The sequence below is a fragment of the Malurus melanocephalus genome, unplaced genomic scaffold (assembly GCF_030028575.1).
Source record: "Malurus melanocephalus ecotype Western Australia unplaced genomic scaffold, MMel_1.1 scaffold_30, whole genome shotgun sequence".
NCBI lineage: Eukaryota > Metazoa > Chordata > Aves > Passeriformes > Maluridae > Malurus > Malurus melanocephalus.
This window is the reverse complement of record NW_026623262.1, coordinates 3,749,629-3,774,616: the sequence shown is the minus strand read 5'-3', so window position 1 is coordinate 3,774,616 and position 24,988 is coordinate 3,749,629. Positions and strand designations below refer to the sequence as shown.

The 24,988-nt window shown below is 40.7% G+C and overlaps 1 protein-coding gene across 3 annotated transcripts in view; it reads left to right on the top strand.

Annotated features, from left to right (window-relative positions):
* Positions 1-22,282, top strand: part of PIKFYVE (phosphoinositide kinase, FYVE-type zinc finger containing) — a 53,363-nt gene extending 31,081 nt beyond the window's left edge. For 2 of the 3 annotated variants that reach the window (XM_057363756.1, XM_057363755.1), the window contains 22 exons: positions 165-265; positions 1,442-1,513; positions 2,874-3,045; positions 4,349-4,527; positions 5,008-5,121; positions 6,380-6,488; positions 6,597-6,751; positions 8,135-8,225; positions 9,153-9,213; positions 9,773-9,916; positions 10,084-10,204; positions 11,292-11,387; positions 12,109-12,192; positions 12,655-12,743; positions 13,356-13,520; positions 14,045-14,104; positions 14,540-14,716; positions 15,417-15,520; positions 15,780-15,908; positions 17,134-17,395; positions 18,340-18,414; positions 18,831-22,282. In XM_057363756.1, the coding sequence (XP_057219739.1) occupies positions 165-265; positions 1,442-1,513; positions 2,874-3,045; positions 4,349-4,527; positions 5,008-5,121; positions 6,380-6,488; positions 6,597-6,751; positions 8,135-8,225; positions 9,153-9,213; positions 9,773-9,916; positions 10,084-10,204; positions 11,292-11,387; positions 12,109-12,192; positions 12,655-12,743; positions 13,356-13,520; positions 14,045-14,104; positions 14,540-14,716; positions 15,417-15,520; positions 15,780-15,908; positions 17,134-17,395; positions 18,340-18,414; positions 18,831-18,946 (2,676 nt within the window). In that variant the 3' untranslated portion in view covers positions 18,947-22,282. Of the gene's footprint in view, positions 1-164; positions 266-1,441; positions 1,514-2,873; positions 3,046-4,348; positions 4,528-5,007; positions 5,122-6,379; positions 6,489-6,596; positions 6,752-8,134; positions 8,226-9,152; positions 9,214-9,772; positions 9,917-10,083; positions 10,205-11,291; positions 11,388-12,108; positions 12,193-12,654; positions 12,744-13,355; positions 13,521-14,044; positions 14,105-14,539; positions 14,717-15,416; positions 15,521-15,779; positions 15,909-17,133; positions 17,396-18,339; positions 18,415-18,830 lie in introns of those variants that run through there. The other variant, XM_057363757.1, reaches the window with a different exon arrangement.
* The last annotated feature ends 2,706 nt before the right edge of the window (positions 22,283-24,988 follow it).

Genomic DNA, 24,988 nt, shown 5'->3' with positions numbered 1-24,988 from the left:
TACAAGTTTGCGTGAAGCTTGGAGATAATGCCAAGTTAATCTGTACAAAAGGAGAAAAAGGATTTGTCTCTGAATTAAATTATTAGAATATAATTTTGTCAGCAGAATTTGTGTATGAATGGAGGTGTCTGTAACCAGTGAATGAGTTGTTTTCTCTCTGCTAGGTGGATTGCCTGAGTCCAGTAAACCATCAGAGGCTCTGTGTTCTCTTCAGCAGCTCTTCTGCACAGTCCAGCAATGCTCCAAGTGCCTGTGTTAGCCCCTGGTATGAAAACTACTCCTCTAGAGCTTGTATAGTTACTAACCTTTTCTTCCCAAAGTCAGTGTCAGTGCCTGCCTCATAGCAGCATTTCTTGCAGGACTCCTTAGTAGGTTGTGCTTGTCCTGTAAGAAGAACTTTTGCCATAAGGTTTTTGTCTTGCCTGGTCAGATGAATCCACAGCAKTRTTGCACAGSCTCTRTAATACCCAAAGCAYGAATGAGAAAGTCCAGCCTGAAACRAAATGCTTTAGTTGATCTTTCACTGCAGTGTAATGTCTCTATGTGGGGAGCCCTGCGTGCAGCCATGGAGAAGAGTTAGTGTAAAATTAACACAAAACTGTGTCCAAGACAAAAATGACCCTTATGAGAATCTTGAGAACTTGAGAAGATTGTGTTATCCAAGAGTGGCATTGGAATATATTGCTATGTTTTTCATACTATAGTCATTTGTACTAAGCTTAGGGGGCTGGAATTTGCTAATTGTGTGCAACTTACGATACACTTCTTTGTCTGCTAAACAGGACAGGTCTTGTTGTTTAATCATGAACCTAGGCAATTTTAATCATTTAGCTTAGATGAAARTAAAGAGATGACCCTCTTAGAGGGWAAGGTCTAAAATTCCTGTAAAAGCTTGGAAGTGAGCCAAAGAAGATGGTGATATGCTCACTAACCAGCAACAAAGAGAGTATGTAAATCCATGATATTAGGSATATCTGAATTATGACTTAAACTGATACACATTCTAAATGGCTTGGTCACCTCAGGTTCTGGGGAAAGAAAAGTTGCTGTTAAATATTCTAGAAGAATGAGGATTTCTTGGTTTTTTTTTTTTCATGGTCTGGATATTCCCTTTTTGTARCTGTTTAAACATTAAGTGTTTGAAGCTTAAAGCTGTTTAGACTTCTTTGCCTAGGTATTTTTGAACATAATCTTTGAAAATGCAGTTGAATTATATTAGACTTTTTCATGTGTAATGTTTTTCTAATAGGACTTTGGTCTCATTGTTAGCAAACCTGACAGGAGGAATCTAAGAAGAGTAGTCAGGAGGAAAAAAAACTCTTTGAATGTGTATAGGGCTGTAAACAAGCCTGCAGTGGGTGTAGATCTGTGCATCTAAAGGCCATTGTACAGCTAACAGTGGCAGGATCCTGTCTCTAAARCTTTTCTTTCTCTGCTTTAGGATTGTGACCATGGAGTTCTATGGCAAAAATGACCTAACTCTAGGGATTTTTCTGGAGCGCTACTGTTTCAGGTAAGGAGGAAATTACTTTGATTCACTCATGCTCATTTGCCACAAGCAAATACATGCATTGCTTTCCTATTGTGGCCCTATCTTTCCTATTTCCTTCCATGAGGAAGTGAAACAGATTATGAAACAAGTTTTATAAGTTCATAAGGACAAATGTGTTCACTTRGCCCTTTTTATAGCAATTAGAGCTTAAGGGCCTAATTAAGAATCTGAACATGTATTCCAATTGTCTGTTTTTCAAGACAAGCAACTGTACTGGTCACAGTTTCCTGAGGTTCCTCTTTGARCATTCATACAAGTGTTGGATAGCACTACTCATTTAGTGTTTCAGAGTAAGGCTTTGTCATATGTGCAAGGTGGCCAATGTAAATGGTCCAGAGYGCTTTAACCCTGGCAAAGCACTGTRTCATTTATTTCATCTTGCAGAGATGTAAGTTGTTACGTTTCTGTAATAACTGGTGCTGCCACARCCCCATGCACAGTCTCAGCAGGCTGTGAAGCTGGATAGGTAACCTCCTCAAAAGACAAATTTACTCTGTTCTCTCCATTGGCCACTTGCAGTAGAAGAATGTTCTTGATGTTCAGCCTACTGGAGGAACAAGTATTTCACCTTGTGGTGATCACTGAGGAGGAGCTTAGCTGCTCACTTTTCAGTTTTTGTTTCTCTCTGTTCATTAGGTAGCGTGTGCTCAAGTGAATGTTTCTAAATCTCCATAGTTTCAGTAATTTTTTTTTTCGCATGACCAAGGAGCCTTTTTTAGGCTCTTTCTGGTTTTGAAGAATATCTTACGTGACTTTCATATTTAAACAATTAAGCTTTTATTTTTCTGGTATTGGTCTTTCTTCCCTGACTTAAAAAAAAGCCCATCCAAAGAAAGGCCATGGATTTTACTGTTCAGACGTGTTCTATGGCATTGTTTGGCTTAGCTGGTCCTTCAGGAGCTGAAATGTTGCCATTTTGAAGGCTGTTTGTTACATCTTTGTCCTCGGTAGCATTTTCTTGGGTACGCTGACAGAGTGGACTTTTAATTTGGTGCCAAGCACTTCCACAGGTGCTTTGATCCTTATTTTGTGGATTATACAGAGTATGTTGATAGAAAGTGATTCATTGTGAAAAGGTGATAGCAACCATATCCAGTCACTGCTTTTGGGACTTACACAGATACTGCTGGCAGTGGAACGTTGCTAGGTGCTACTTGTAAATCACTCTGCAAAAACAGCCTTCACTGCAAGCTTAGAAAATGTTTTTACAGTGAAGATAAATAATACCATGATATTAAAAGGCATATTRGATCTGTTGAATTAGTTCTTCAGTAATGCCTAGTATGTGATCATTCAGAAGTGTTTCCACTTCTTTCTGTAGGCCTTCCTACCAATGCCCCAGCATGTTCTGTGAAACACCAATGGTGCACCACATTCGTCGCTTTGTTCATGGGCAAGGMTGTGTGCAAATTGTGTTGAAGGAGCTGGACTCCCCTGTCCCTGGCTACCAGCACACCATCCTGACTTAYTCCTGGTGCAGACTGTGCAAACAGGTAAGGATGTGAATTTTAGAATCATTGCTACTCCAGTTTACTATTCTTGTTACTGGCTTTGTAKGGAAGGGCAGCATTTTTGAGAAAGTGTTCATCCCTGGAGCTGTGGCTAAATTATCAGAAAATCTGTTATTGGTGCAGATGTTCTCATGTTACCTACGAGTTCCTCTTGTAGAATTAGGACTGTTGAGGGTGAAAAATCCTGTGTGAGGCAGTCTTGTTAGAAAGTGTCAAAACTGGTTTTGAGAGGATCGATCTAAGCAGAAAAAAATTAGAGTTGCCTGCTTAAAAGTGAAGAGTATGATCCCTTTCTCGCAGTGAGTCGTTATGAGCATCAAAAGAATGTATGTGTGGGGAGGGGCAGGCACTGAGACCTACTGGGTTAGTAACTGGTCTGCATCAGTTGGTATTCTTTGATCTGCTGAGGACTGAGCAGCCTGCATTGCATCAATGTGATGTCTAGAGTTCCTTTAGTAGTCATTAGAAAGTAACATCTTCATTAGAGAAGTGCTAAATTGCTTTAAAATGCCCACAAGATAGAAAGATAGTGTATTATCTGAAACTTGTTTTATAATTTAGCTAAGAAAACACTGCTAACTGCAATACTCATCTCTAGCTAAACATTAAGAGCCTTCAAAGACATGAGAATGTAACTTAATGAAAAAAGATTGATGCAGTGCCTGAAATGCAAAACATCTCCATTACGCCTATGGATGACAGTTCACCTGCTTATGCTGCCTTAAATATGGGTGTTGGATTTACAGATACCTGGAGGGGTTGTTGACAGCAAGCCCTGTGCTGCTGTGTATACACCTGCTCTGTAATCTTTTATTTACACTGGCTCGTGTAAACCCTGATGTGTTTGAGGCTGTTAAGTGCGTGTAAAATACCCTTAGGCTTGCAGGCACTTCTGAAGTTAAAATTCACTGCAAAGCAGTACCAGYGCATTTGTAGCTGAAGAATCACCAGGGAAAGAGTACATGATATGGCCACTGCTGCTGGCTGGGTTGCTGGAAATTGAYTCCAGACAGAGAAACAGCATCCCAGAAATAAGCTTCCATCAAGGGTATGCTTGGGCTCTCCAAACTTAACACCTGTCATCATCACCTAGAAGTTGTTGTTTATCAGATTTATTTTAACTATGTGTTKGCCTTAGCTTTGCATAGATGCTATCTTTGTTGTTTGGTATTTCAGGGTCATGGGTGCTTCTGATGTTMGAAATAATTGACTGCTGTCTGGATTATCCTGTCCTTGATCTTGTTTAAAAGATGAAATTGAGACAACTTGCCTTTCGATTTTTCAGGTGACACCAGTTGTGCCCCTTTCCAATGACTCTTGGTCTATGTCTTTTGCAAAATACCTTGAGCTGAGGTTTTATGGGTACCAGTACACTCGAAGGGCCAACGCAGAGCCTTGTGGGCATTCCATTCACCATGACTATCACCAGTATTTTTCCTATAATCAGATGGTAGCATCTTTCAGGTGAGTTCCACTGCTTAAAATATCCTTTTCTCTCCAGTACTGTATGAACCATATGGCTCTAGCAAGGATTCATCAGTTCATGCAGAGCACAGCRTGGGATAGCATAATTGCACCATAACCATAAGTGAGGATTGTGTGCTGGATTGTGTGCTGGATTGCAGAGGGCATTGTGGGTGGCATCACTGTTCTAGGTATGGTGGACGGTGTTCTAAGAGTGGATGGTTCCCATTCATGATACAGAAACGCCTTTCCCTATGTAACTGCAAAAGCTTTCAAAATTTTGCTTTTGCAATATGATTTGTGGTTTGACTTTTTGCCTTGGAGATACATGAACAATGTGTTATTACTGCTAAAAGTAGCTAAAGCCGTGGACACATTGACAGTGCCCCTTTTCATAGAAGGGCCTCAAACCTCAGTATGGTGTAGAACTAGTACTGTGTGGTGTGAGTCTTGTTACAAGCTGTTGTATTTCCTTCTCAGCTACTCTCCAATCCGGYTGCTGGAAGTGTGTGTCCCACTCCCCAAGATCTACATCAAACGACAGGCTCCATTAAAAGTTACTATTTTGCAGGATCTCAAGGATTTCTCACAAAAGTAAGATCTGTTTTTAATGTCTTCCTCATCTTATTTGTATTTTGTATTTTTATTAGCAGAACACAACTGTTTTTGCTAGTATGATGAGATTTGGCTCAATATTCATTGTTTAATAGAAAAGTAATAGTTTAAAGCATGTATGTGTATATACTTCTAAGGGAGAGTGGTATGGAATCTTTATTACCTTTGCCTGCTCTGTCTGCACTAATCTCTCAACTCTTTGTCAGGTGGMAATTCACGTTAAACATAGCCAGAAAAAACTAAGATTCTTTTCTTCTCTATCCCTGAATGTTAGCATGATTCTGAATGATGCTGCCAAGCTAYTGAAAGGTTGACTGTCAGCAGGTGTCTGAAATGTCACCTTATGAAATACCCTCTAAAGCACAGTTAAATTTTTTTTTAATTCCTGTCTCTAATGCTAAAAATGAAACATAGGAGATGGTCCTACTACTCTGAAACCTGCAGGTTATTCTTTGTACTGTACTCTTACCCTAACATTCCTATATGGAATATCTGACTGAGTTTCAGTTCTGTCTCCATCCCTAAAAAACTGCAAAGTCCTTGCTCAGATCTCTTGTCTGAACACAACTGTTGTCATTTTATTAGTCATGTGGCAGCAGAACTCTCTGGTGTATCAGTTTTTGCCTTTGTTACCCATTGAATATGATAACAGCAGGCAGATTGTACCTCCTTGTAGTCTAAGGTAAGCTACCATAAGCCTAAACACTTTCTAAATGAAGGTACAAAAAGGTGGAAGACAGGYCTGATGAAAACTCCATTAAATCCAGACAGACTGCTGTTCTGCTTGGTTACAGCTASATGTTTCTGTGACTGTCTGACTTCCAAACCTGTGGAGGTTTGTTTAGAGCTGAAATAGAGGTATTCATTATTTTTGAGCCTTGCTGGTGGAGCTGTAGCTTGCAGACCCASATCCTTCSTAATCACAGATGACACAATAGTTCSCMTTTGCCAGTAATATGTTTGAGACATTTGTATTGCTCTCTGACAACTTCCACTGCTAAGAAGAAATTGTGGAGTTAAATGTCAGTGTATGYAACTTCTAGGTTTTCTCCTATTATTAATGAAGTTTTCGCAACTTTCTCTGTAAATACAGTTGGATAGCTTAGTGTGCAGGAAGGCTGTCCTATATTGTCTTTTGTATCATTAAATGCTAAGCTTAAACACATTCAGACTTACCAAAGAATATTAAAGAAGCTCCAAGTAGTCACAGCTAAACTCTTTGCATTCCTGTGGACAGGGTGTCACAAGTGTATCTTGCTGTTGATGATCGCCTTGCTTCTYTGAAAACGGATACTTTCAGCAAAACAAGGGAAGAGAAGATGGAAGACCTCTTTGCCCAAAAGGAGGTAATGGACTATTTTTGCATCAACAGACTGTAGGCTAAGTGTGTGGAGGAGCCACTCAGATCTCATGTGATCTTGGTGACAGAACACTGACAATTTTTCTTTTGGCAGATGGAAGAAGGGGAGTTTCGAAACTGGACTGAGAAAATCCAGGCAAGGCTGCTTTCATCATCACTGGACACACCTCAACAGCTGCAATCTGTTTTTGAGTCTCTGGTATCTAAAAAGCAAGGACTTTGTGAGATGCTGCAAGCCTGGAATAATAGGTAAGAGGACACATGTTGGAATAATGAGCAGCACTGATACTGTGTAGGTTCTAGGAGGGAACAGGTTCAGCTGCAGTTTCTTTCACTATAGTGCAGTTGCTCTGTGGAGCTTGTGCTGAATGTCCTTGTCTCTGTTTGAGACAATATTTTCAWAGAAAAAAMYGTTACATAGTAAATGTTTTCTCTGAAGTGAAAATTTGGTWATTTYTTTCCCACCAATATGAAATAGATGCTTGYGCAAAAGTGAAGAGAAAAAATAGTTTATTAACAAAACACAGTTCCCACAGGACACAGATAAAAAGTAACTGTTAGATATTTAAAAGTCCAGGAATGCACACTGCCCCCTCCCCTCACAGCCGCTTGGCCACAAGGTGCAGAAAAAAAGATGGTGGCTCCTGTCCCCGGGGGAAAAAAGAAACAAAAAAAAAAGTCCATGTGGTGCTTGGGCAACAGTGGAAAACCTGATGGTATTGTCTTCTCACTGTGGATGTAACAGAGGGCTCGGGGTGTTTTTCTGTCACYGGCTTGGCTTCTTCCGGAGYCTGGGACCAGACGGAGSGGTGCCGCTTGTCCCTGCCGGCYGCSGAATTGCTCCAGAAGCWAAATCACACGAGTTGRAGAAGGGGGTGATGGTCCAAGGAGAGCTGTTTGCCCAAGATAACAAACCCAAGCTAGCAAAGCTGCAAYARTGTAACTCTGCTGCACTCRGCGAGCTGAGCTCCCACAGCTCTGAGCTGAGCTACCAAAAAGCAAWCGGCTGCAYRGCAGCYYCGGCTTTTAAACTGCCCRCGCCGCCCCTGCCCCTTCTTCCGGGCCRGATKTAATGGCACAGGCACCTTTTGGGCATACAAGCTGAYGGAATATAGGAATACAGGATTGGCACAACATCAACCCAAGACATTGTCCTCTACTATTTAAGATCACACAGCTGATTGATAGGAACAGAAAATCTTTTGAGACCATATGATAAAAGTATTGTGTTGTAGAGCACAACTTGCATTTGGAGGATAAATTTTCATATGAATTAAGGTGGAAGAGATGGGAAGAGGGGAGCTTGGGACCAGCTGATTGGGTGAAATTATCTCTGAGGTGAAAAAAATGTACTGTCTTTGGACATTGGTACATCCTTGGCACATGTTAGCAGCAGTCTGAGCTTACAGTAGAGACTTGTGAAGTCATGCTTGGCTCTGTTCTGGTATGGAGAAACTTYATAACTCTTCATTCAGAGATAGCAGCAGTAACTTATCTTTTTATTAATTTTTCTTTGGTGGTGGTGGTTTTATGTGGCTTGTTTTTACTTACTGGTTTTATTATTTGTTAAATTATTTAACAAAATATTATTAAATTATTATAATTTATTATTTGTTAAACTTTTTGTTTCAGATTGCAGGATCTCTTCCAACAAGAGAAAGGGAGAAAACGTCCATCAGTACCACCCAGCCCTGGGAGACTGAGGCAAGGTGAAGAAAGCAAGGTATGGGTAACAGGCTAGAAACCTCTTTAATATTCTTTTTTTTGGAGGCACCACACTAGTTTTGAGACTKCCTTCAGTTCTCTTTAATAATTATTGATAGGTTTTACTGCATCCAGTAGTTTTCAACTGTAAAAGCTTAAATTGCATGTTAGTATATGTATAATTTCCTAAAATATGTGAACTAAGAGCCGTATTGTAGAGAAGAAGACAAAGTATGAATAAGAGTTGATGATYTTCTGTGATGTTTGTGTAGTATTGTTGTGAACACGGTCATCAGAGAGCTGCAATYGTTATAAAGTGTGTGCCTAGATAGTCCAGTTCCTATCTCCTTCGACCCTAGATTGTTGCCYCCCTTGTGGAAAAAAAAAGGATAAATATATGAAGTAGAACAAAGGACACAGGAAGGACTGATAAGGATCATTCCTGTTTTATGGTGTGTCCTGTGGGARCTGACTGAAGGGATGTGTAAATGATTTTGGACTGCTGCCCTCAAGAGCTCTGTCCTAGGTTATCCATACCAGCATGCTGAACATTCCCCTTTGAGGAGCTGGAACTCTGAGGAAAATGTCTGGGCTGCGAAGCAGTACAATATAAGCATCATAAAGAGAGGTTGAACTCCCAACAATTCWACCATAGGAAGGTGCTAAAACAAACTTAATCTTGATCTAACAGGAAGTAGGTTCATAGAGAGGAAGAGTGTAGTGTTTAAAGCAACATCCACAGATAATAGCCATCATTAGTATCTTGTGAACTTTAGTTGCTGTGGCCTTGTCTTTTTCCTGTGTAACAGATACAGTGACATGCAGAGGTTGAGCAGTGGGTGGGAGAGCTCTGTTGTAGTACATCTGCTTTTCAAGTATTCCAGCAGTAGGGAACACAGCTATAAAGAGTTTGGCATCAGCATTGGTGTTTTGTTRTTCTGCCTAGATCAGTAGCATGGATGCTTCCCCACGCAATGCTTCTCCAGCACTGCAGAATGGAGACAAAGGTCTGTTGCTTATTTTTCGTAAGTTACCAATAGAAGCATGCTGTAGCCCTTTTCCTGAGATAACATGGGAGCTTTTGTCAAATTTGATAATTCAGAAAAACAGCAAATTGTGTCACATTTGCTCTTTCTAATGCTAAGATAGAAGTTGGTCATCTGCTTCTAATATGAAGCTGAATTATAGTGATTAGTTAATTGGCCAACAAAGGTTTTCCTTTGAACTTGAGTTTAACAACTTTCCGTTCAGATGCTTWATAACTGAATAGCTACATGTAATTTGGGAAATGTCTTTTGCATCTTCTGTGATCTGGTTATGGGTGCTGAGACCTCTTACCTGTGAGGCATACTGTAAGTTTGTGGGAGCTGAAGGGATTTTCTGGAGGTKATGTACTACGTTGATTAGCTTGCCCAGTCCTTTGGTCTACATGRCCTTACCTGCTTTCTAAGTAAAAACTTACTGAAAGTAGATCCTGGTTATGGTTTGGGCTGGAAGCAAAGAGTATCACTTCTGACAGTCTTGTAAAATGCTTTCTTTTGTCCTTAACTGTCCTTGTGCTCTCAGAGGATCGTTTCCTGACGACTTTATCAAGTCAGAGCTCCACAGGCTCCTCCCATCTGCAGCTGCCCACCTCTCCAGAGGTTGCATCGGAGCATATGACTGGTGCCAGCACACTATCTGAACAGGAYACAACGAGCAGCTCAGAAGGTATAGTTCAGTTGTGATCTTGTCTTTGTCTTGCTTTTCTGTGCCAAGTRCACAAGATCCATTTAGGAAATGAAAGATCTGGTACCTCTGTGTTCTGTAGTCATCCTTCTGAATTTACAGCTTAAACTTTGATGTTGTGATGCAGACTTAACATGTGTCTGTTCTAGATGTGTTTGATGGACATTCGCTGGGATCTACAGACAGCCAAGTGAAAGAGAAGTCTACCATGAAAGCTATTTTGGCCAACTTTTTGCCTGGAAACAACTATAACCCCATTCCCTTTCCCTTGTAAGTACTCCATAATATATATAATGTACAAAATCAGCAGCCTTGTTAAATTGCAGGCAGAGTCATGCATGCTTCCTTTGCTCAGTGTATAATTTAGGTCATTACTTGAGTTTGCCTCTGAATTAGCTAGAGAACTTTGTCAAGAACTTTTTCTGTGTCCTTTGTAGGTGACTATAGGTTACTCATCCTCCTAACTGTGGTCTGCCCTTATGAAAATCCAGTATCAGTTTCTCCTCCTCCTAGCAGGCATGCCTCCTCAGAGCTCTTGTGGGAGATAAAGGGGTGGGGGAAGAGGGGAGAAAGGTGCTTTCTAACTTCATTGCTGCACGCAGGGAGTGCAAATGCTCTTCCCTAGCAAAGACTTACTAAAGCTACGTGCCTGCATCTTGTTTTTGCTTCCAGACCTCTTCCAAGGGTTGGACTCAAATTGGCATTGTCGGGGTGTAGGTCAGGTTCAATGGCTACTGCATGTGCCCTCAAGTCTCCCTCTCATGTGAAGATGGGCAGGCTGAAAAGTCTTTCAGCTACTTGGTCTGTGTGCTTTGTAGTGTTTATTGTTTGACATGAGCCTAACGTTTGGCAGCCTGAGTTTAACTTCTGAATCCTACCCAGAGCGTAGAAGTGGAGGCCTTCGGCCAATGAGGTAAAAGCTAAATGACTGGAAAATCTTACAGGAATCCAGGAGATTTTGGAAAATTTTCTGTGCAAAACAGCTTCTTCAGAAAAGAGTCCTAGCTTGTCCCCTAATTTCATACTGCTGGATAGTCAAACCAGACTCAGGCAGGTTTTGATGCCTTTAGAAACAGTGGCTGCTAAACAGAAAAAGACTCTAATTCTAACTTGGAGCTGGTCTTCTGATCTAAGCAGCCTGCTTGAAATGCTGAATGCCCTAACACTCAACCATTTAGAATTAACCACGTAGTTATGAATGTGTCTGGGAGAAGCTGATCTGGGGAGCTTTGGTTCCATGCTGAGACTTGCAGCTTGTGTCTGGGAGTGCAGTGATGAGATCTGGGTTTTGACCAAAACTTCTTTTCTTTCCCCAGATTGTTACGTTCTATTAACAGTCTATGTTGTTTTCATTTAGTGAACCAGATAAGCACTACCTAATGTATGAGCATGAACGTGTACCTATTGCAGTCTGTGAGAAAGAACCAAGCTCCATCATAGCTTTTGCTCTCAGGTACTGGAGTTATTTTGCTGTTCRTCTGACATACTTTGTACTTTTGCAGCTTTTGTGTTTGAGGAATATTTAAATTTTAATGATAGGGAACAARCATAACAAAATTTCTACATTAAGCCATGTTAGAGTTTCTGCCAGAGCTGGGATTCTCTTCCTTTTATGGAAAGTGCAGTTGGGTTTTGGACTTTCTATTGGAACTCTTAATACACAAAAATGAACTAGTTTTGTAGTGTTTCTTGTAATGAGAAGTTACTGGAAAAAGAAGTGCAACTAATGTTTGCTCAGCCTCTGCAGCCTAGAAGAACTGCAGCAGAATTAGGGAACAACAGCTGATACTGTTATTGTTGTCCCTTGCCTACCTTTGGTCATAGCAGCTCTTGCTACTGCTCAGYTTTCTACACCAGCTGCTTCAGTAAACCTTGGGGTTTGTGTGTCACAAGGCAGCAGATTTTTGAAGTGCATTCTTAAATTGTGGGAAAGGGAAAAACAAGGGGATATTGTTTCTGCTTTATTGTCTAGAGCAGCTTCTGTTCTAAGTAAACTAAGTTCTAATTAGAAAAAAAAATGAAGCGAGGTTTTCCTACTGTTTTTGTTTCCTGTGGCTGTTGCTGAACTGAATCTTTGGGCTGGTATTGCAGAGTTTCCCAGAGAACACTTATTTGTGTTGGGTTTTTTTCTTTCTTTCTATTATATTTTTTTTTCCTTTTCCTTTCCCCTTCAGTTGCAAGGAGTACAGAAATGCCCTGGATGAGTTGTCCAAAGCATCTCTGAAGAACGTTTCTGAAGAAGGACTACAACAAAGCAGGTTATATGCAGGTTACATATGGTACATAGAGTGAAGACACAGTGATGGTAGTGAATAAGCCAAAGCTGGGATGGGGAAGAATCTTCAAAATATGTCACTGTTAGAATCCCTGTTTGGCACATTCCATGTAACCAACATGTACTTYAGTATGTGAGTTTCCATTTCATGTTAGGGCCTGTGCTGGCTCCTTCACCTGATACCTTGACTTGTGTGCATGGTAGGGTTACTGGGCCTGCTTACCTTTGCTGTGGTCATGAATGGAACTGTTGCTACAGACCTTSAGAGGTATTTTTTAGGAAGGTGGAGGAGGGCAACTTTGGAGTGTCTCCACGCTGTTACACCTTGTTTCTTCTTCCCTTAGTGTTTAGGCAGGGGGGAGAAATAAATGTCCAGGCATAAAACAGTAGTGTCTTGGATGGCAGTATTTGTTGGGTTCATGRCTTTTGTTCTTTATCTTTTCAGCATGTCAGACAGCAAACCCAAGAACAGTAGCCCTGTCCGCCTGCCTGAGGCTAACATGTGTCCGCTTCGCAATGCAGAGCCAGAACAGTGTAAGACCATTTTGCCAAAATCACATCCATGATGCTAATCTTGGCTCACACTTGAGTCCACTTAATCAGGATTCTAGCTCTTTCAGGGAAAAAAGCAGCATCCTGAGTTGCAATTGTGACTAATCTTAAATGTTGACTTAATATAAAACATGACAGTGGTGGGAGTGTGTGGTTTTTTTGTTTTTTGAAGTCTGTGGCTTTCTCTGAGTCTTATGAGATCAAACTGCCATTTGCTGATTTAATGTTATTATTATTAAGGCTTTTCTTGAATCTTGCTGGTTCAGTGGGATATGATACCTTCTTTTGGCATTGCCTTCTTTAAAGAGATGAAGTTAAAATATTTTGAAATGGAGACTGGAAGTTCTTACTGTGTTAAAGACACTCATGCTTGGTCTRTGTTTTCAAATGTCTCTGCATTCTAGGATGCTACTCAGAACACTAGATCATGTTCCCTCATGAATTTAGGTTGCCTGAATAGCAAATGAGTTACAGTTGAATGGCATAATTCTTCCAGTTAGAACAATGAATGGGGAGTGTTCATACGAGTCATGCTTTTAATTAAACTGCCTGTGGAAATGCCAAGACCATCTTTTCTATTTCTTTTCACTGTAGCAAAGAAACCATCTGGTGTTTTGTCTTTCTTCCGTGGCACGGGAGGGAAGAGCCCAGACCTGTCTTCCCAAAAGAAAGAGACCTTAYGTGGTGCTGACAGTGCTTACTACCAGGTTGGACAGACGGGCAAAGAGGGAGCAGAAAACCAAGGAGCAGAGACTCAAGGTACAAGACTGCAGTTTCTCTTGGATTGTTATTTCTCCCAAACCTCATTCATACATGCAAGGCCCAGAATGTGCTCCTGCTTTTCAACAGTCCAAGGTTGCTTGGCATGCATTGAAAATTAATCATTTGAACATCATATATTTTTTTTTTCCTAAATTAATTGCTTTCCCTGTGGTAAGAGAAACGGGATCTTTCAAACCCAAACTATAGGGACATGGAGTAGTTTGGTCTTGAATGCCTTCGGATTGAGTTGACTCTGGTTAAGCAGCCCGGTTTCTCTTTCTCACTTGCTGTTTAACTCATGGAAGATGAATGAATAGAAAGAAGACTGGACTTRTGTCCATAAACAGCAGTGCTCTTCTAGCATATGTATTGTATTTCTAATTCCATGTGTATAGTTCCCTCTGTATTCTTGGAAAAAAAAGAAGAAAATATTTTTCTTGTGAGTTTACAAGTAGTACCTAATGTGACTTTCTCAGTAATAATAGTGAACAAGCTTGACCGARTGCCCTTTATGCCTTCAGATGATGGAGATGGGGGAGATGGACAGAAGAAGCAAGTGGTGAATCCCCATGTGGAACTCCGTGAGTAGTTGTAAATAACAACTTAGTCTTAGCTGACAAACTCATTTCTTCATGCACACGTAGTGGAAATCTTGAAGTTARTAATTGTTTTTTCTTTGTATTTGTCATGAAGGAAAAGCAAATGAAGAAAAAAGCAATGCAGCAACTGCAATCAATTGCAACTGCAATAATTTTCTTTTGCATAAATACTTAAACTTTTTTTTAATTGGCCTTGTGTTGAAACACTTGCCTAAGACATATATTTTGAGCTAATCTAGAGGGAGTTGATTTTCCTGTAATTTTTTCATTTAAATCCTATTTGTTGAGACTTCTGAATTACAGTAAGCATGAGAGGGATGCTTGGCACAATGTTGCTCCTCTAGACATCACTAAAATCTGAATTTTGTGGGTAGTCAGTGTGTATTGCGCTCTATTATGGAAAACCATTTTTTGCAGAGTTTTCAGATGCAAATGCCAAGTTCTACTGCCGGATTTATTATGCTGGGGAGTTTCACAAGATGCGTGAAGTGATACTGGGGAGCAGTGAAGAGGATTTCATCCGATCCCTCTCTCACTCCATGCCCTGGCAGGCACGAGGGGGCAAATCTGGAGCTGCATTCTATGTGACTGAGGGTAAATGCAACTTTTTCCCCCCTTGTAATTAGTGGGTATTATTTGTGGATGATTGTGGTTAGCATGTCATTTAATCCCTGATGACCTCTGTGCTGAGGGTTGCTGATTGTGAAGTGGCCACTCAGAAGGCAAAATTAAGTGGATTATTCTATGGGGTCTTCAATATCAAATTATWTGTCTCTGTACATGTAGGAGAGCAAAATGTAGTTCTGTTTTTCARCAGTTGAACCCAGAAGGGTTGTACTCTTAGGCAGTCTTCAGAACGCAAAAACTTGAGTATAATTCAGGGAAACTTGTTTAATTAAAGACACAGTGTTTCTGATAATCTCATGCGCTGCAGTTAATCTAATTTTGTTTTAAACTGTGGCTCTTTAGGCCTCTATGTAAAACAAGTATTGAACAGAATGGTCTGTGAACTGTTTCAGTTGTCTGTATAGAAGCCCATACAGCTGAGGTAGATCTAGTGTAGGCTGTCTCTTGTCCATGATTTAATAGAAGGTAGAAATCCAGGAAGGCTGGAATTCAGAGTATGTGAAGTAAAATGAATCTAGAAATGAGCTTCTGTAGATAAAGATTTAAGACAATTGTAGTACTTTAATTTTTCAAACAATTTCAGCTATATGACAGTCCTAAAAAACATTGCAAATAGTGCATAGCTTACTGTATGTAACCCTGTTGCCTCTGTCTGATATTAAAACAGATGATAGATTCATCTTGAAGCAAATGCCTCGTCTGGAAGTCCAGTCATTCATTGACTTTGCTCCACACTACTTCACTTACATCACTAATGCAGTTCAGCAGAAGGTATTAAAAAGTGCCTTTTATTTTAGGCARTGTTCTGTATTTTACATAATAGTATCCTTTCTATTAGCCTTTTTCATGTAAAGAAAAGAAAATGTTAGAGAGTATGAGTTACACTAATGTGTTTTTAAGATGTAAAGTGGAAATGGTGCTAGGGCTTCTAAGCTGTAATACATTGTCAGACAGAACAGTGGTGCTACTAAGTATGMTGGTTGCTGGGTGTCTGTACAAGAGATCTTAACCCATGTCTTGTCTTCATTAGAAGCCTACAGCACTGGCTAAAATCCTTGGAGTATATCGAATTGGTTACAAGAACTCTCAAAACAACACTGAAAAGAAGCTGGATCTGCTTGTCATGGAAAACCTTTTCTATGGTAGGAAGATGGCTCAGGTAAGAACAGAATGTTCTGTTACCTTGCAGTGCTTGTGATGGGAGAAAGAGCAGGGTCACCTGTAGCCATGTTCCCCAGGTACTTGACTGGTACYAGCCTGTGTTGGCTAGTTCAGATAGCTGTTGTGCAGGGTTGAGTCTTTTGAAATCTTGTCCAGACACCTGGATCTCTGTGTCTGAAAGAAAGCATTACCAGCCTAATTAGGAAAATGTRAAGTCTTTCTACAAAGCTTTTAGAGGAACTGACTGGAATTACAGACTAGTTTGTTTAGACTGAGAGCTCCACTCAAGAGAGATGGTGAGTTACTCTGTAGCAGGGGGGAGCTAATAAGTTTTTCAACCCACTGTTCTTTCTTGGAACCACTTCAGATGTGGGACAAGATTTTGAGTTCAGTCTTGCTCTTGGTCGAGGAAGAGCAATCTTTATCAGGCAGAATGAAGGTCTTGAAATGATGAGGGGAAATTCTCTTTAAATACAGATTTGAAGCTGAAAAGGAACTTCAAACAAGTATCACTTCTTAAAACTAGATAGTTTCAATTCTTCCCACCTTACCTCCCWGTGCCTGACACCAAACAGGGAATGTTTTGGGAGAAAGTGAATGATGGGAATTCTAGATAGATGTAGAAGATGCTGTGGGTTTTCTTTTTGTTTGTCTGTTGTTTAAATCATGAGGAGAGCTCAGGCCCTAGAAAACAGAAATCTAAACAGACTGTGGACTTTATTCCACAGAAGCTAGTGAAATGTTGACCGCAGTGAACCTGAGCAACCTCCTCTAACAGGGCCTGCTTCAGTCAGGACTTTGGACTGGAGAACTCTGGATATCATTGCCAGCCTAATGACAGGCCTGTCTCTTGCCTGTGCAGTGTTAAGGAGTGTTAAATGGTGCTTCATGCACCTATCTCCCTCTTCAGTGCTTTTGTCAGCAATAAATTCTGTAGAAACTGACTGGAAAACTGAGTTTACCTAAACAATATAAAAAGTAGGGGCACCCTTTTCCTCTTGATTTAGAGTAAATATTAAGGAACTAAYTTGCCTAAAACTTGTGGATTGAGGTGGCAGAGCTTTCACTTAGGCATACATGCTGTTCTCCACAAAATACTTTTTGTTAACTGTCTTCCTCCTAAAGAGAAGGAAAGAGTTGCCCTCCTGTGCTGCCTTCTCAAGTGTTAGGTATTGAAGTCCCTAACCCAGAAAAATGTAAGTAGTGCTATTCTCCATTTGCAGGTGTTTGACCTGAAGGGCTCCCTTCGGAATAGAAATGTTAAAACAGACACAGGCAAGGAAACTTGTGATGTGGTTCTGCTGGATGAAAACCTTCTGAAGATGGTTCGGGACAATCCTTTGTACATCCGTTCCCATTGCAAAGCTGTGCTGAAAGCTTCCATACACAGTGATTCCCAGTTCCTCTCCAGCCATCTCATCATCGACTATTCCCTGCTGGTGGGTCGTGATGATACCAACAATGAGCTGGTTGTTGGGATCATTGGTAGGTTGTCTTTTATATTTTCTCACTCTCAGATTATGAAACAGTTTTCYCAGGTTTAGGTGTTCATAGTACTCTTAGAACTTGCCACCACCAGAGATGTGTGTCAGGAAATCTTGTCTTCTCCCTGGTGGAATACCACCCTCACCTTTTACAGGTATTCATAGTGGAGGCAGGAATTTTTCTCTCCAGGTCTTGTATAGGCTTAGATTAGCATTTGCATTGCTGTGAGTATATGCAGGAGGCCTCACAGGTAGTTRAACCTACACTTTGACTCCAGTTGAAGCACGGACCGTTATTTGTATGCTTTTATGTGTTTAGTCTGTAAACTTAAGTGATGTTTACGTAGTCTTTTAAATGTTGTGTGGAGGGGCTCTAAAGAGAAACAGTGTTGATAGGATTGGAAGAGGGAAGGTAGACATAATGGGATCTCTCATGATCATATAGTCTGACCTGGGTAATATGGGTGGCAATGCAGTAATTACCTTGCTGCATCCTCTGACTTGTGACTGGAACATGGAGCCTTMTCTTTAGACAGGCAAACTTCTGTAGTATAAAAGATGAGGCCATTTTGCACGATGTGGAATTGACTTAGGGAAATGAAATAATCATGCWTCTGGGATGAGGGTGAGCAAAGTGACCCTTGTAAATGAGCCCTTGACACTCTAACATGGATARACAAACATGCTTGGGCTGCCTGTTCTTACAGAAACAGGAAGAGCTGACTGTGATCTTGCTGAGCTTTTGAGATACTGTATTCACCTTACCCAAACATAAGCAATACTACAGAAAGTGAGGMAATTGGTAGAAAAAACACTGAAGTGGTGACTGTAAAAGCTACTTTACTGCCTTTTTTGGGGGGAGAAATAGATACGTTTTAGAACAGTGTTACTTGGATTAAAAAAAATAAAATATTTGTGTGTGTGGTTTTTTTTTTATTGTCACAGACTATATTCGTACTTTTACCTGGGACAAAAAGCTTGAAATGGTGGTAAAGTCAACTGGCATCTTGGGAGGACAAGGTAAGTCCAGAATGAAAATATGATCATGTTTCCTTGTGTTGTGGAAGCTTTCTATAACACTGCTAATAGAGTCACAACTTCCCCACCATGCAAATTTGTGAAGCCAGTGTCCTGCTGGCTTTCTTTGCACAGCAGCAGCAGYGCTGTTCACTCACACTGAGCTGCTTGTTCACCAGGACCCTCAGGTCCCTTTGACAGAGCTGCTCCCCAGACAGGGAGAGCCCAGCCTGTGCTGTGCTCCTGCATTATGTTTTCCCAGGTGCAAAACCTTATGTTTGTTGTTATTGAACTTCATAAGGTTCTGTCTTGTTGACTTCCAGTTTATGCTGTYTGCTGGTGTGATCTCATGTGACATCTGTGTTTACTGCAGTATCTTTAGCCCATTTCTAACTACTCTTGACTCTCTTACACATTAGGTAAGATGCCCACTGTGGTCTCTCCAGAACTGTACCGGACCAGGTTTTGTGAAGCTATGGACAAGTATTTCCTGATGGTRCCAGACCAYTGGACAGGACTGGGCCTGAATTGCTAAAGCCCATATTGGGAAAGCACAAGAGGACAATGATGTCATAGGCCTCTCTCTTCCAGTGGTCTGTCCAGCAGCAAGCAAGAGGATTGCAGTTCCATGTCTACACTGACCACATGCATCATGTAGCCAAGTGTGAAACCTGCTTGTTGCACTTTAATGCTCTCTTGGAGGATGATAAGCAAACCTGCCTCAGTAAGGATCTGAGCTGTAAAGTACCATTGAACAATACTGATAAGAGAATCCCTCCTGTCACTGGGAAGGTGATGCTATCTCCTTGTACGAGCACTGAACTGAGATTCTCTCCTGATGGTGTAGAAGTACATGATCCYTGGAAGTCTTGCACTGCCACAAAGGTATTGAATATGCACAACTCATRTTTCTGTAGTGGTTACTTGGTACTGCGAATGTGAAATAAACCCTCCAAGAGTGGATGGGGAGAGAACAATGAAGTTAATTAATGAGTTCTACTATTGTTGCAGTGGTCTGTAGTAGACCTGTTTAGGATCCATTAATAACTTGTCCTGTTTATGCTTCATAGTTCTAATTTTTACTGGGTTCTGTAAACAGTATTTTTTTTAAGGCAGCTCCATATCTATAATGCCCTATGACTCCATCTTTTAAGTTATGTTACTGCAGTACAGCTCTGGTTTTATCTGTTATAATTATTCCTTAGCTGAATCCCATAAAAATGGGTCATCAGTCATCAGTATGCTGTAAAGCTCAAAACATATCCCTTCAGTCCTAAACAGAACTTTGATCTGAATGTTGCTCAAATTCCTGGTAACTAATATACCCTTTAATTTAAAAAGACGTGATTAATTATAATTATGAAGCAGATTAACCCTTTCCTTAGTAAAGGTAGTAACTTGCTAGACAAAGTGAAGCATACTACTTKAGAGTGATAACTTTCTCCTTAATGCAACCATCATTCCTGGCAGATCACTTCAAATCCATTTCAGTTCCCCTTTACTTTCAAGCAATGCATTTACCTCATGGTGAAGTTTTGCCAGGAGAATGTTTTTCTTGCATTCGTGATGTAATTTTTTTTTTTGTCACTGAGATGAATGTAGTTGTTGTTTCTGTAAAAAAGAAAACCTGAGCTAAGAGCTATCTTGTATGGTGGATAAGATGTGCAGAGATCTGAGAGTCTCTATGTTATGACAGTAAGCAYTTCTTTCCATTTATTTTTAAATTTTTACTCATTTTTGTAGGTGATTAATTTACTTTTCAGTTTTGTTATAATATAGGCCAGTAAATAAGAGGACTTTTAATGAATTTGAAAGGCAAGAATACTGTCCTTTGACTTCCAGTCTCTGATGGAAGAACATCAAATGAACATGGAATCTGAGACAGGATAGCTCTTAGTGATCATTTGCTCATTCTAACCAGTTGCCTGATAATGCCCTCATCACTGTAACTATGGATTGAAATGCGCATTTGGTTCACTCCTCCTGTGTTCAGAATTTTCTGCAGCAGATGGTGGTGGCTGTTTAGGAGTGACCAGCAGTGAGTGACACTGAGAAAGGAAAAGGTGATCAGTGAGAATGGCTCCAAAACAAACCAGTGCACTCTTGTCTGAGCTGCCCGGAGGTTACAGTCATTTGTGTTGGAAGGAGTCTTCCCACCCTATTGCAAAACTGTGCTAGAGGATGAGTGAAGATGCTGGCCTTGAAGCAGCAGAAAAGAAAGGGTACTCTATTCCTCAGTACAATGTAATAGTTTCTGGAAGTGCAGAAGGCTGCAGTGATGTGTGCTGTTGAAAGCTGACACAGTTCTTGCTTCCTTTACCCAGAATCCCTTCAGTCCAACATAGCACATCATGTACAGCTGATCACCTCTGGGATACATCTTGCCTCCTTTGTTGAAATGAAATCCCAAGATGCCTAGCTGTCTGTGTGGCCTTGTCTAATGAGTTCARCCAGTCCATTGACTCACTGCTACTCTCACTTTTGTGGCCTCTGCCTCCTGTCTCGGTTCATTGATGTGAAAGAACCTGCCATGCAGCCTATGTTCCAGTCTCAGTTGAAGTTTACATGTGTTCTCCTTCTTCTTAAAGTTTACAGAAAAAATTTTACTTTGCTGGCCAGCTAAGGTGACCCAACAGCAGCTAATTATGTTGTCTTCCACTTTGTCAGTATGTGGATTGGTTGGTGGAGCATGTGTGTGGGTGTGTGACAGCCCAGTCTGTCACCAGTAACGCTTGCCCTGGGCTGTGGGGCTGCTCTGTACTGCTTGTCTGCCAGAGTCCCGAGCAGATGGCTGAAAGCAGCTTGCTCATCTGACGGTTGCTAATGCTCCTCTGAGGGTGACAGCACAAGGCTCTCAGCCCTGGAGAAGGGACAGAACCTTCCAGTGTTTTACAGCCTGTGAACACAGAGCCAGAGAGATGTGAATTGTGACCTTCCTGGGCTGACGTTACAACAGTTGGAGAGGTTTGCAGGAGTGGTCTTGAGCTGGCTTCARTAGCTAATGTTGGGCCAGGTTATGGCTGATAGACTAGTCCTGGCTAGACTGGAATAAATAGTAAGCTACTGGTTGTGAGTATGACAGTAGCTGCAGTATCAGCTGAAATTGGGTCATCTTTGGTGTACTGTGACATAAAGCTGTCAGCATTTCTAGTTCAAATCCCACCAGTTAAATGGGTCTCCTCAAATGTTCCCTTTTCAGAATAAGAGTTGTCCTGACATTTCAATTACTACAAAGCTTAATTTTCTCAGAAGGAGAGCAATACTTCATGCAGAAGAAATCTTTGAGAGCTGCCTGGGAAGCTTTGTAGGTCTGTGTCCTTGTAGAATTCCTAAGGATGAGCCCTTTGGACGCTGCTTATTTCTTTCTTTATAACACAGGTTTAGCCTATGTGTGTTAAGTAATGCCAGTTGTAAATTGGGAGACTGCATTTCTACAGAGCTACACTGGCTCTTCTGTTGTTTTGATCTGAGACCTTGAGACAAATGTCTAAATCTTGTCCAAGTCAGAAGCAAAGGCTTTGAGTCATCATGTAGACAGCAGAATGCCTTGTAGTGGCCCAGGGATGCATTCTGTCCCCAAAAAGCACGAGGGACTCTTGCTGGTAGAGGAGTTCTGCTGGGCTCAGGGGAGTTACCTGKGGAGTCTCCTCTCTGAGCATGACCAAAATCAAATGAATTGCTCACCAGCTGGTGGCCAGACTAGTCGTTATTTAAAGCACTTAATGTACTATAATGTATGCATTTCTATTCTACTTTGGTTCAGCTGTATTTTATAAAATTGATGTACTAAACTATTTGAGAATAACCACCTTGACTACTTGGAGAATCAAAATGTAATGTATATAGATACAAATAAAGTGACTGAAATATATTTGAGTCTGTTTCATGTGTGGAGCAGTTAGATCTCATAGCACCCCCTTTTCTTGATCAGAGGTGAGGCCACTGCTCCCTGTGCAGTGACTGTTGTGCTGGAGAGTGCCAGCTTTGTGTGCAGCCTACAATCCCTGTCCCATGTTCTTCACAGCTCATCTCTGATGGAGCAGCACCTCTGGGCAGCTCTCCAGGCCAGTGGCAGTAGAATGTGCAAATAACCTTTCATGCAGTTCTGTCTTCTTTGCAGCTGCTTTTCATCACAGTGCTGTGTGACATAGCATTCCGGTTTTGTCCAGATGGTGGTGTGCCTTTGCCTAGTTCTGCCAAGATGTGGAACACATTSCAGGTATTTCCATAGTCTTCTTTTAAGTGGACTAGATAAAGAAAAAATCCAAGGAGGTCTGAAAATAAATGTTTTATCTTGATTGTATCACATTAACCTGGTATATAGTAACCTTGCTAAGGCTCAAAATCATTTGTGATTAGTTCTGGGAAGGGGACTTGTTCAATTCCTACAATATAAAACTGTCYAAAACTTGAGGATTTTACCTGTATTATGTACCATCACAATTTTTTGCGAGGTGACTTTGCATTCTCTCATCTGCTGCAGTATGAAACTTTATCAGAAGCTGTTCCCCCCTGTGGGTGTGAGCAAGGAAAAGATGGGGAACTCAATTCAGGGGCAGGGCTGCCTGCTGCTTGTGTAAACATGAGTGGAGGGACTTGAGCTTCTGGCATGAAGCGGAAAAGCACAAAGTCAGGGTTATCAGAACAGTGTTCCTGTATCCCAAGGGGAACTGCCAACACCTGGTAAATGACTTCTGCCCCTGCTTCAGCTCATCTGGTGCGAGGGCTGGCTATGTGTCTGCTGAAATTGCCTCACAGAACTTAAAAATTGTAAGAGAAAATATGATCTTAGTGATAGAGACTGGGAAACCAATACAGAACTAAGTGTGCTGTGAATCTGCCTCCAAAGAGGTGGAGGACTGAGGTCCCATAMTAGCTGAATATGTACTTTTTCATAAAAAATTTGGAGTCCTGATTTTAGAACAAATCTGCATCTGTTATTTGTCTAAAATTGTAAAGGCATTCTGTTAAATACTTTCATGTACATTGCAATGTTTATTTATTTTTAGCCTGTTAGATGYCTGTGCTCTACTAATGATTCTGCAACAGGGCAACACAAATGCCAACTTTACTCCTCCCCATGAGCCTTTTTCTCACAGCAGTGACTGGAACGGGTACCCACAGCTGCATGGGAGGGTGCTCATGCTGAAGAAGAACAAATCATGGTAGGAGGTAGTGCCAGAACATCCACAGGCTCTTCTTGGCTCTATGGCTGCCCAGGTACTTCCTGCAAGCTGTTCCAGCCTCAAGTCTGAACACAAAAATGGTGCACTGGAAGTTCACTCACTGTAGCATGTAACTGAAATAAAAACATGGTTGAAGAAATAATGATCCAGTGACCAAAGGTAGGGTAATAATGTAAGTGAACATAATTACTGAAAAGAATATTGAATTACTATMTTCCCATTCTGTCTCTTCAACTGTAACTTTTCTCCATTATTTACATATGATATGTWTCTAATACTCCTTCAGCAAACACAAAACATCCTGGGTATGAAAAAATGAAATATCTTGGGTATGGGCTTCTGCTACTGGACTGACTGAGATGTGGTGTCATAACTAAAATAAACTACCTAACTGATGAAAATTTATGTACTTAGGACAGCACAACTGGGATTGCATAATGGTCACATATGCACATAACAAGAGAAAGAAAAAGAAAACATTTTCTAACAAGACTATAGATATTACTTAAAATACATACTGTAGGGAGACTATTTTCTGGAAACAGGTCTGGTCAACCATATGAATTTCTAGTGGTTGATCTGTAATAAATTCTGACTGAAATGTATTCTTGTTAATATGTCTACAAGGTAGGAAAAAAAACCCAATAAGATAACTTTATGTGACTCCAYAGCAGCCTATAACATGCAGAAATTGTATCTTCTTCATGTTAGTTTGAGTTGCGTTATGGAAAGACATATTTCTGCTTTGTGTCTCCAAAAAGCAGACTATCTTCAGGTTGTATCTTCCATTCCAGCTCAGCTGTACAGTAAAAATTGCACAACTCACATGTTTTTACAAGAACCCACCCCACTTAATTCAGCTCGATTGTTTTTTTGAAACTGTGACATTTAAGTAGCTATTTTCTTGCATGTGCAGAATACACACCAAATGTAAAGCAAGACAGCTCTTGTGGTCTTAGTCAGGAAATAGTCTGCAGCATATAGCAGTCACATATGTTAATTTGGGAAACATTCTTTTTTTGCTCAGCTAACTGTAATTAATATCTGCTGGCAGCTAGAGAAGTTTGTTCGATCCTGGCAAGTTGGTAGTACAAGGAGTCTGTTCAATRTTGGGGAGAAATACTTAATATCTTGTTGATAATATACCTTTAGCTGTYCATTATCAAATTTGTGGTGGCTTTACCTATATGTGGATATAAAATTAGCATAGAGAGAAAACCAAGGCTGGAAGTATTTGGGGTCAGTCACTGTTTTCAGATGCCAAGTTTCAGTAAATAGAGTAAGTGCTTGTACATTCCTGTTGAAAACTTTAAATTATAGAACAAGTCCATTCATAAACTGATAAAAATATTTTGATCATCCACAACTAGTTACATGTGAAGTATGCCCAG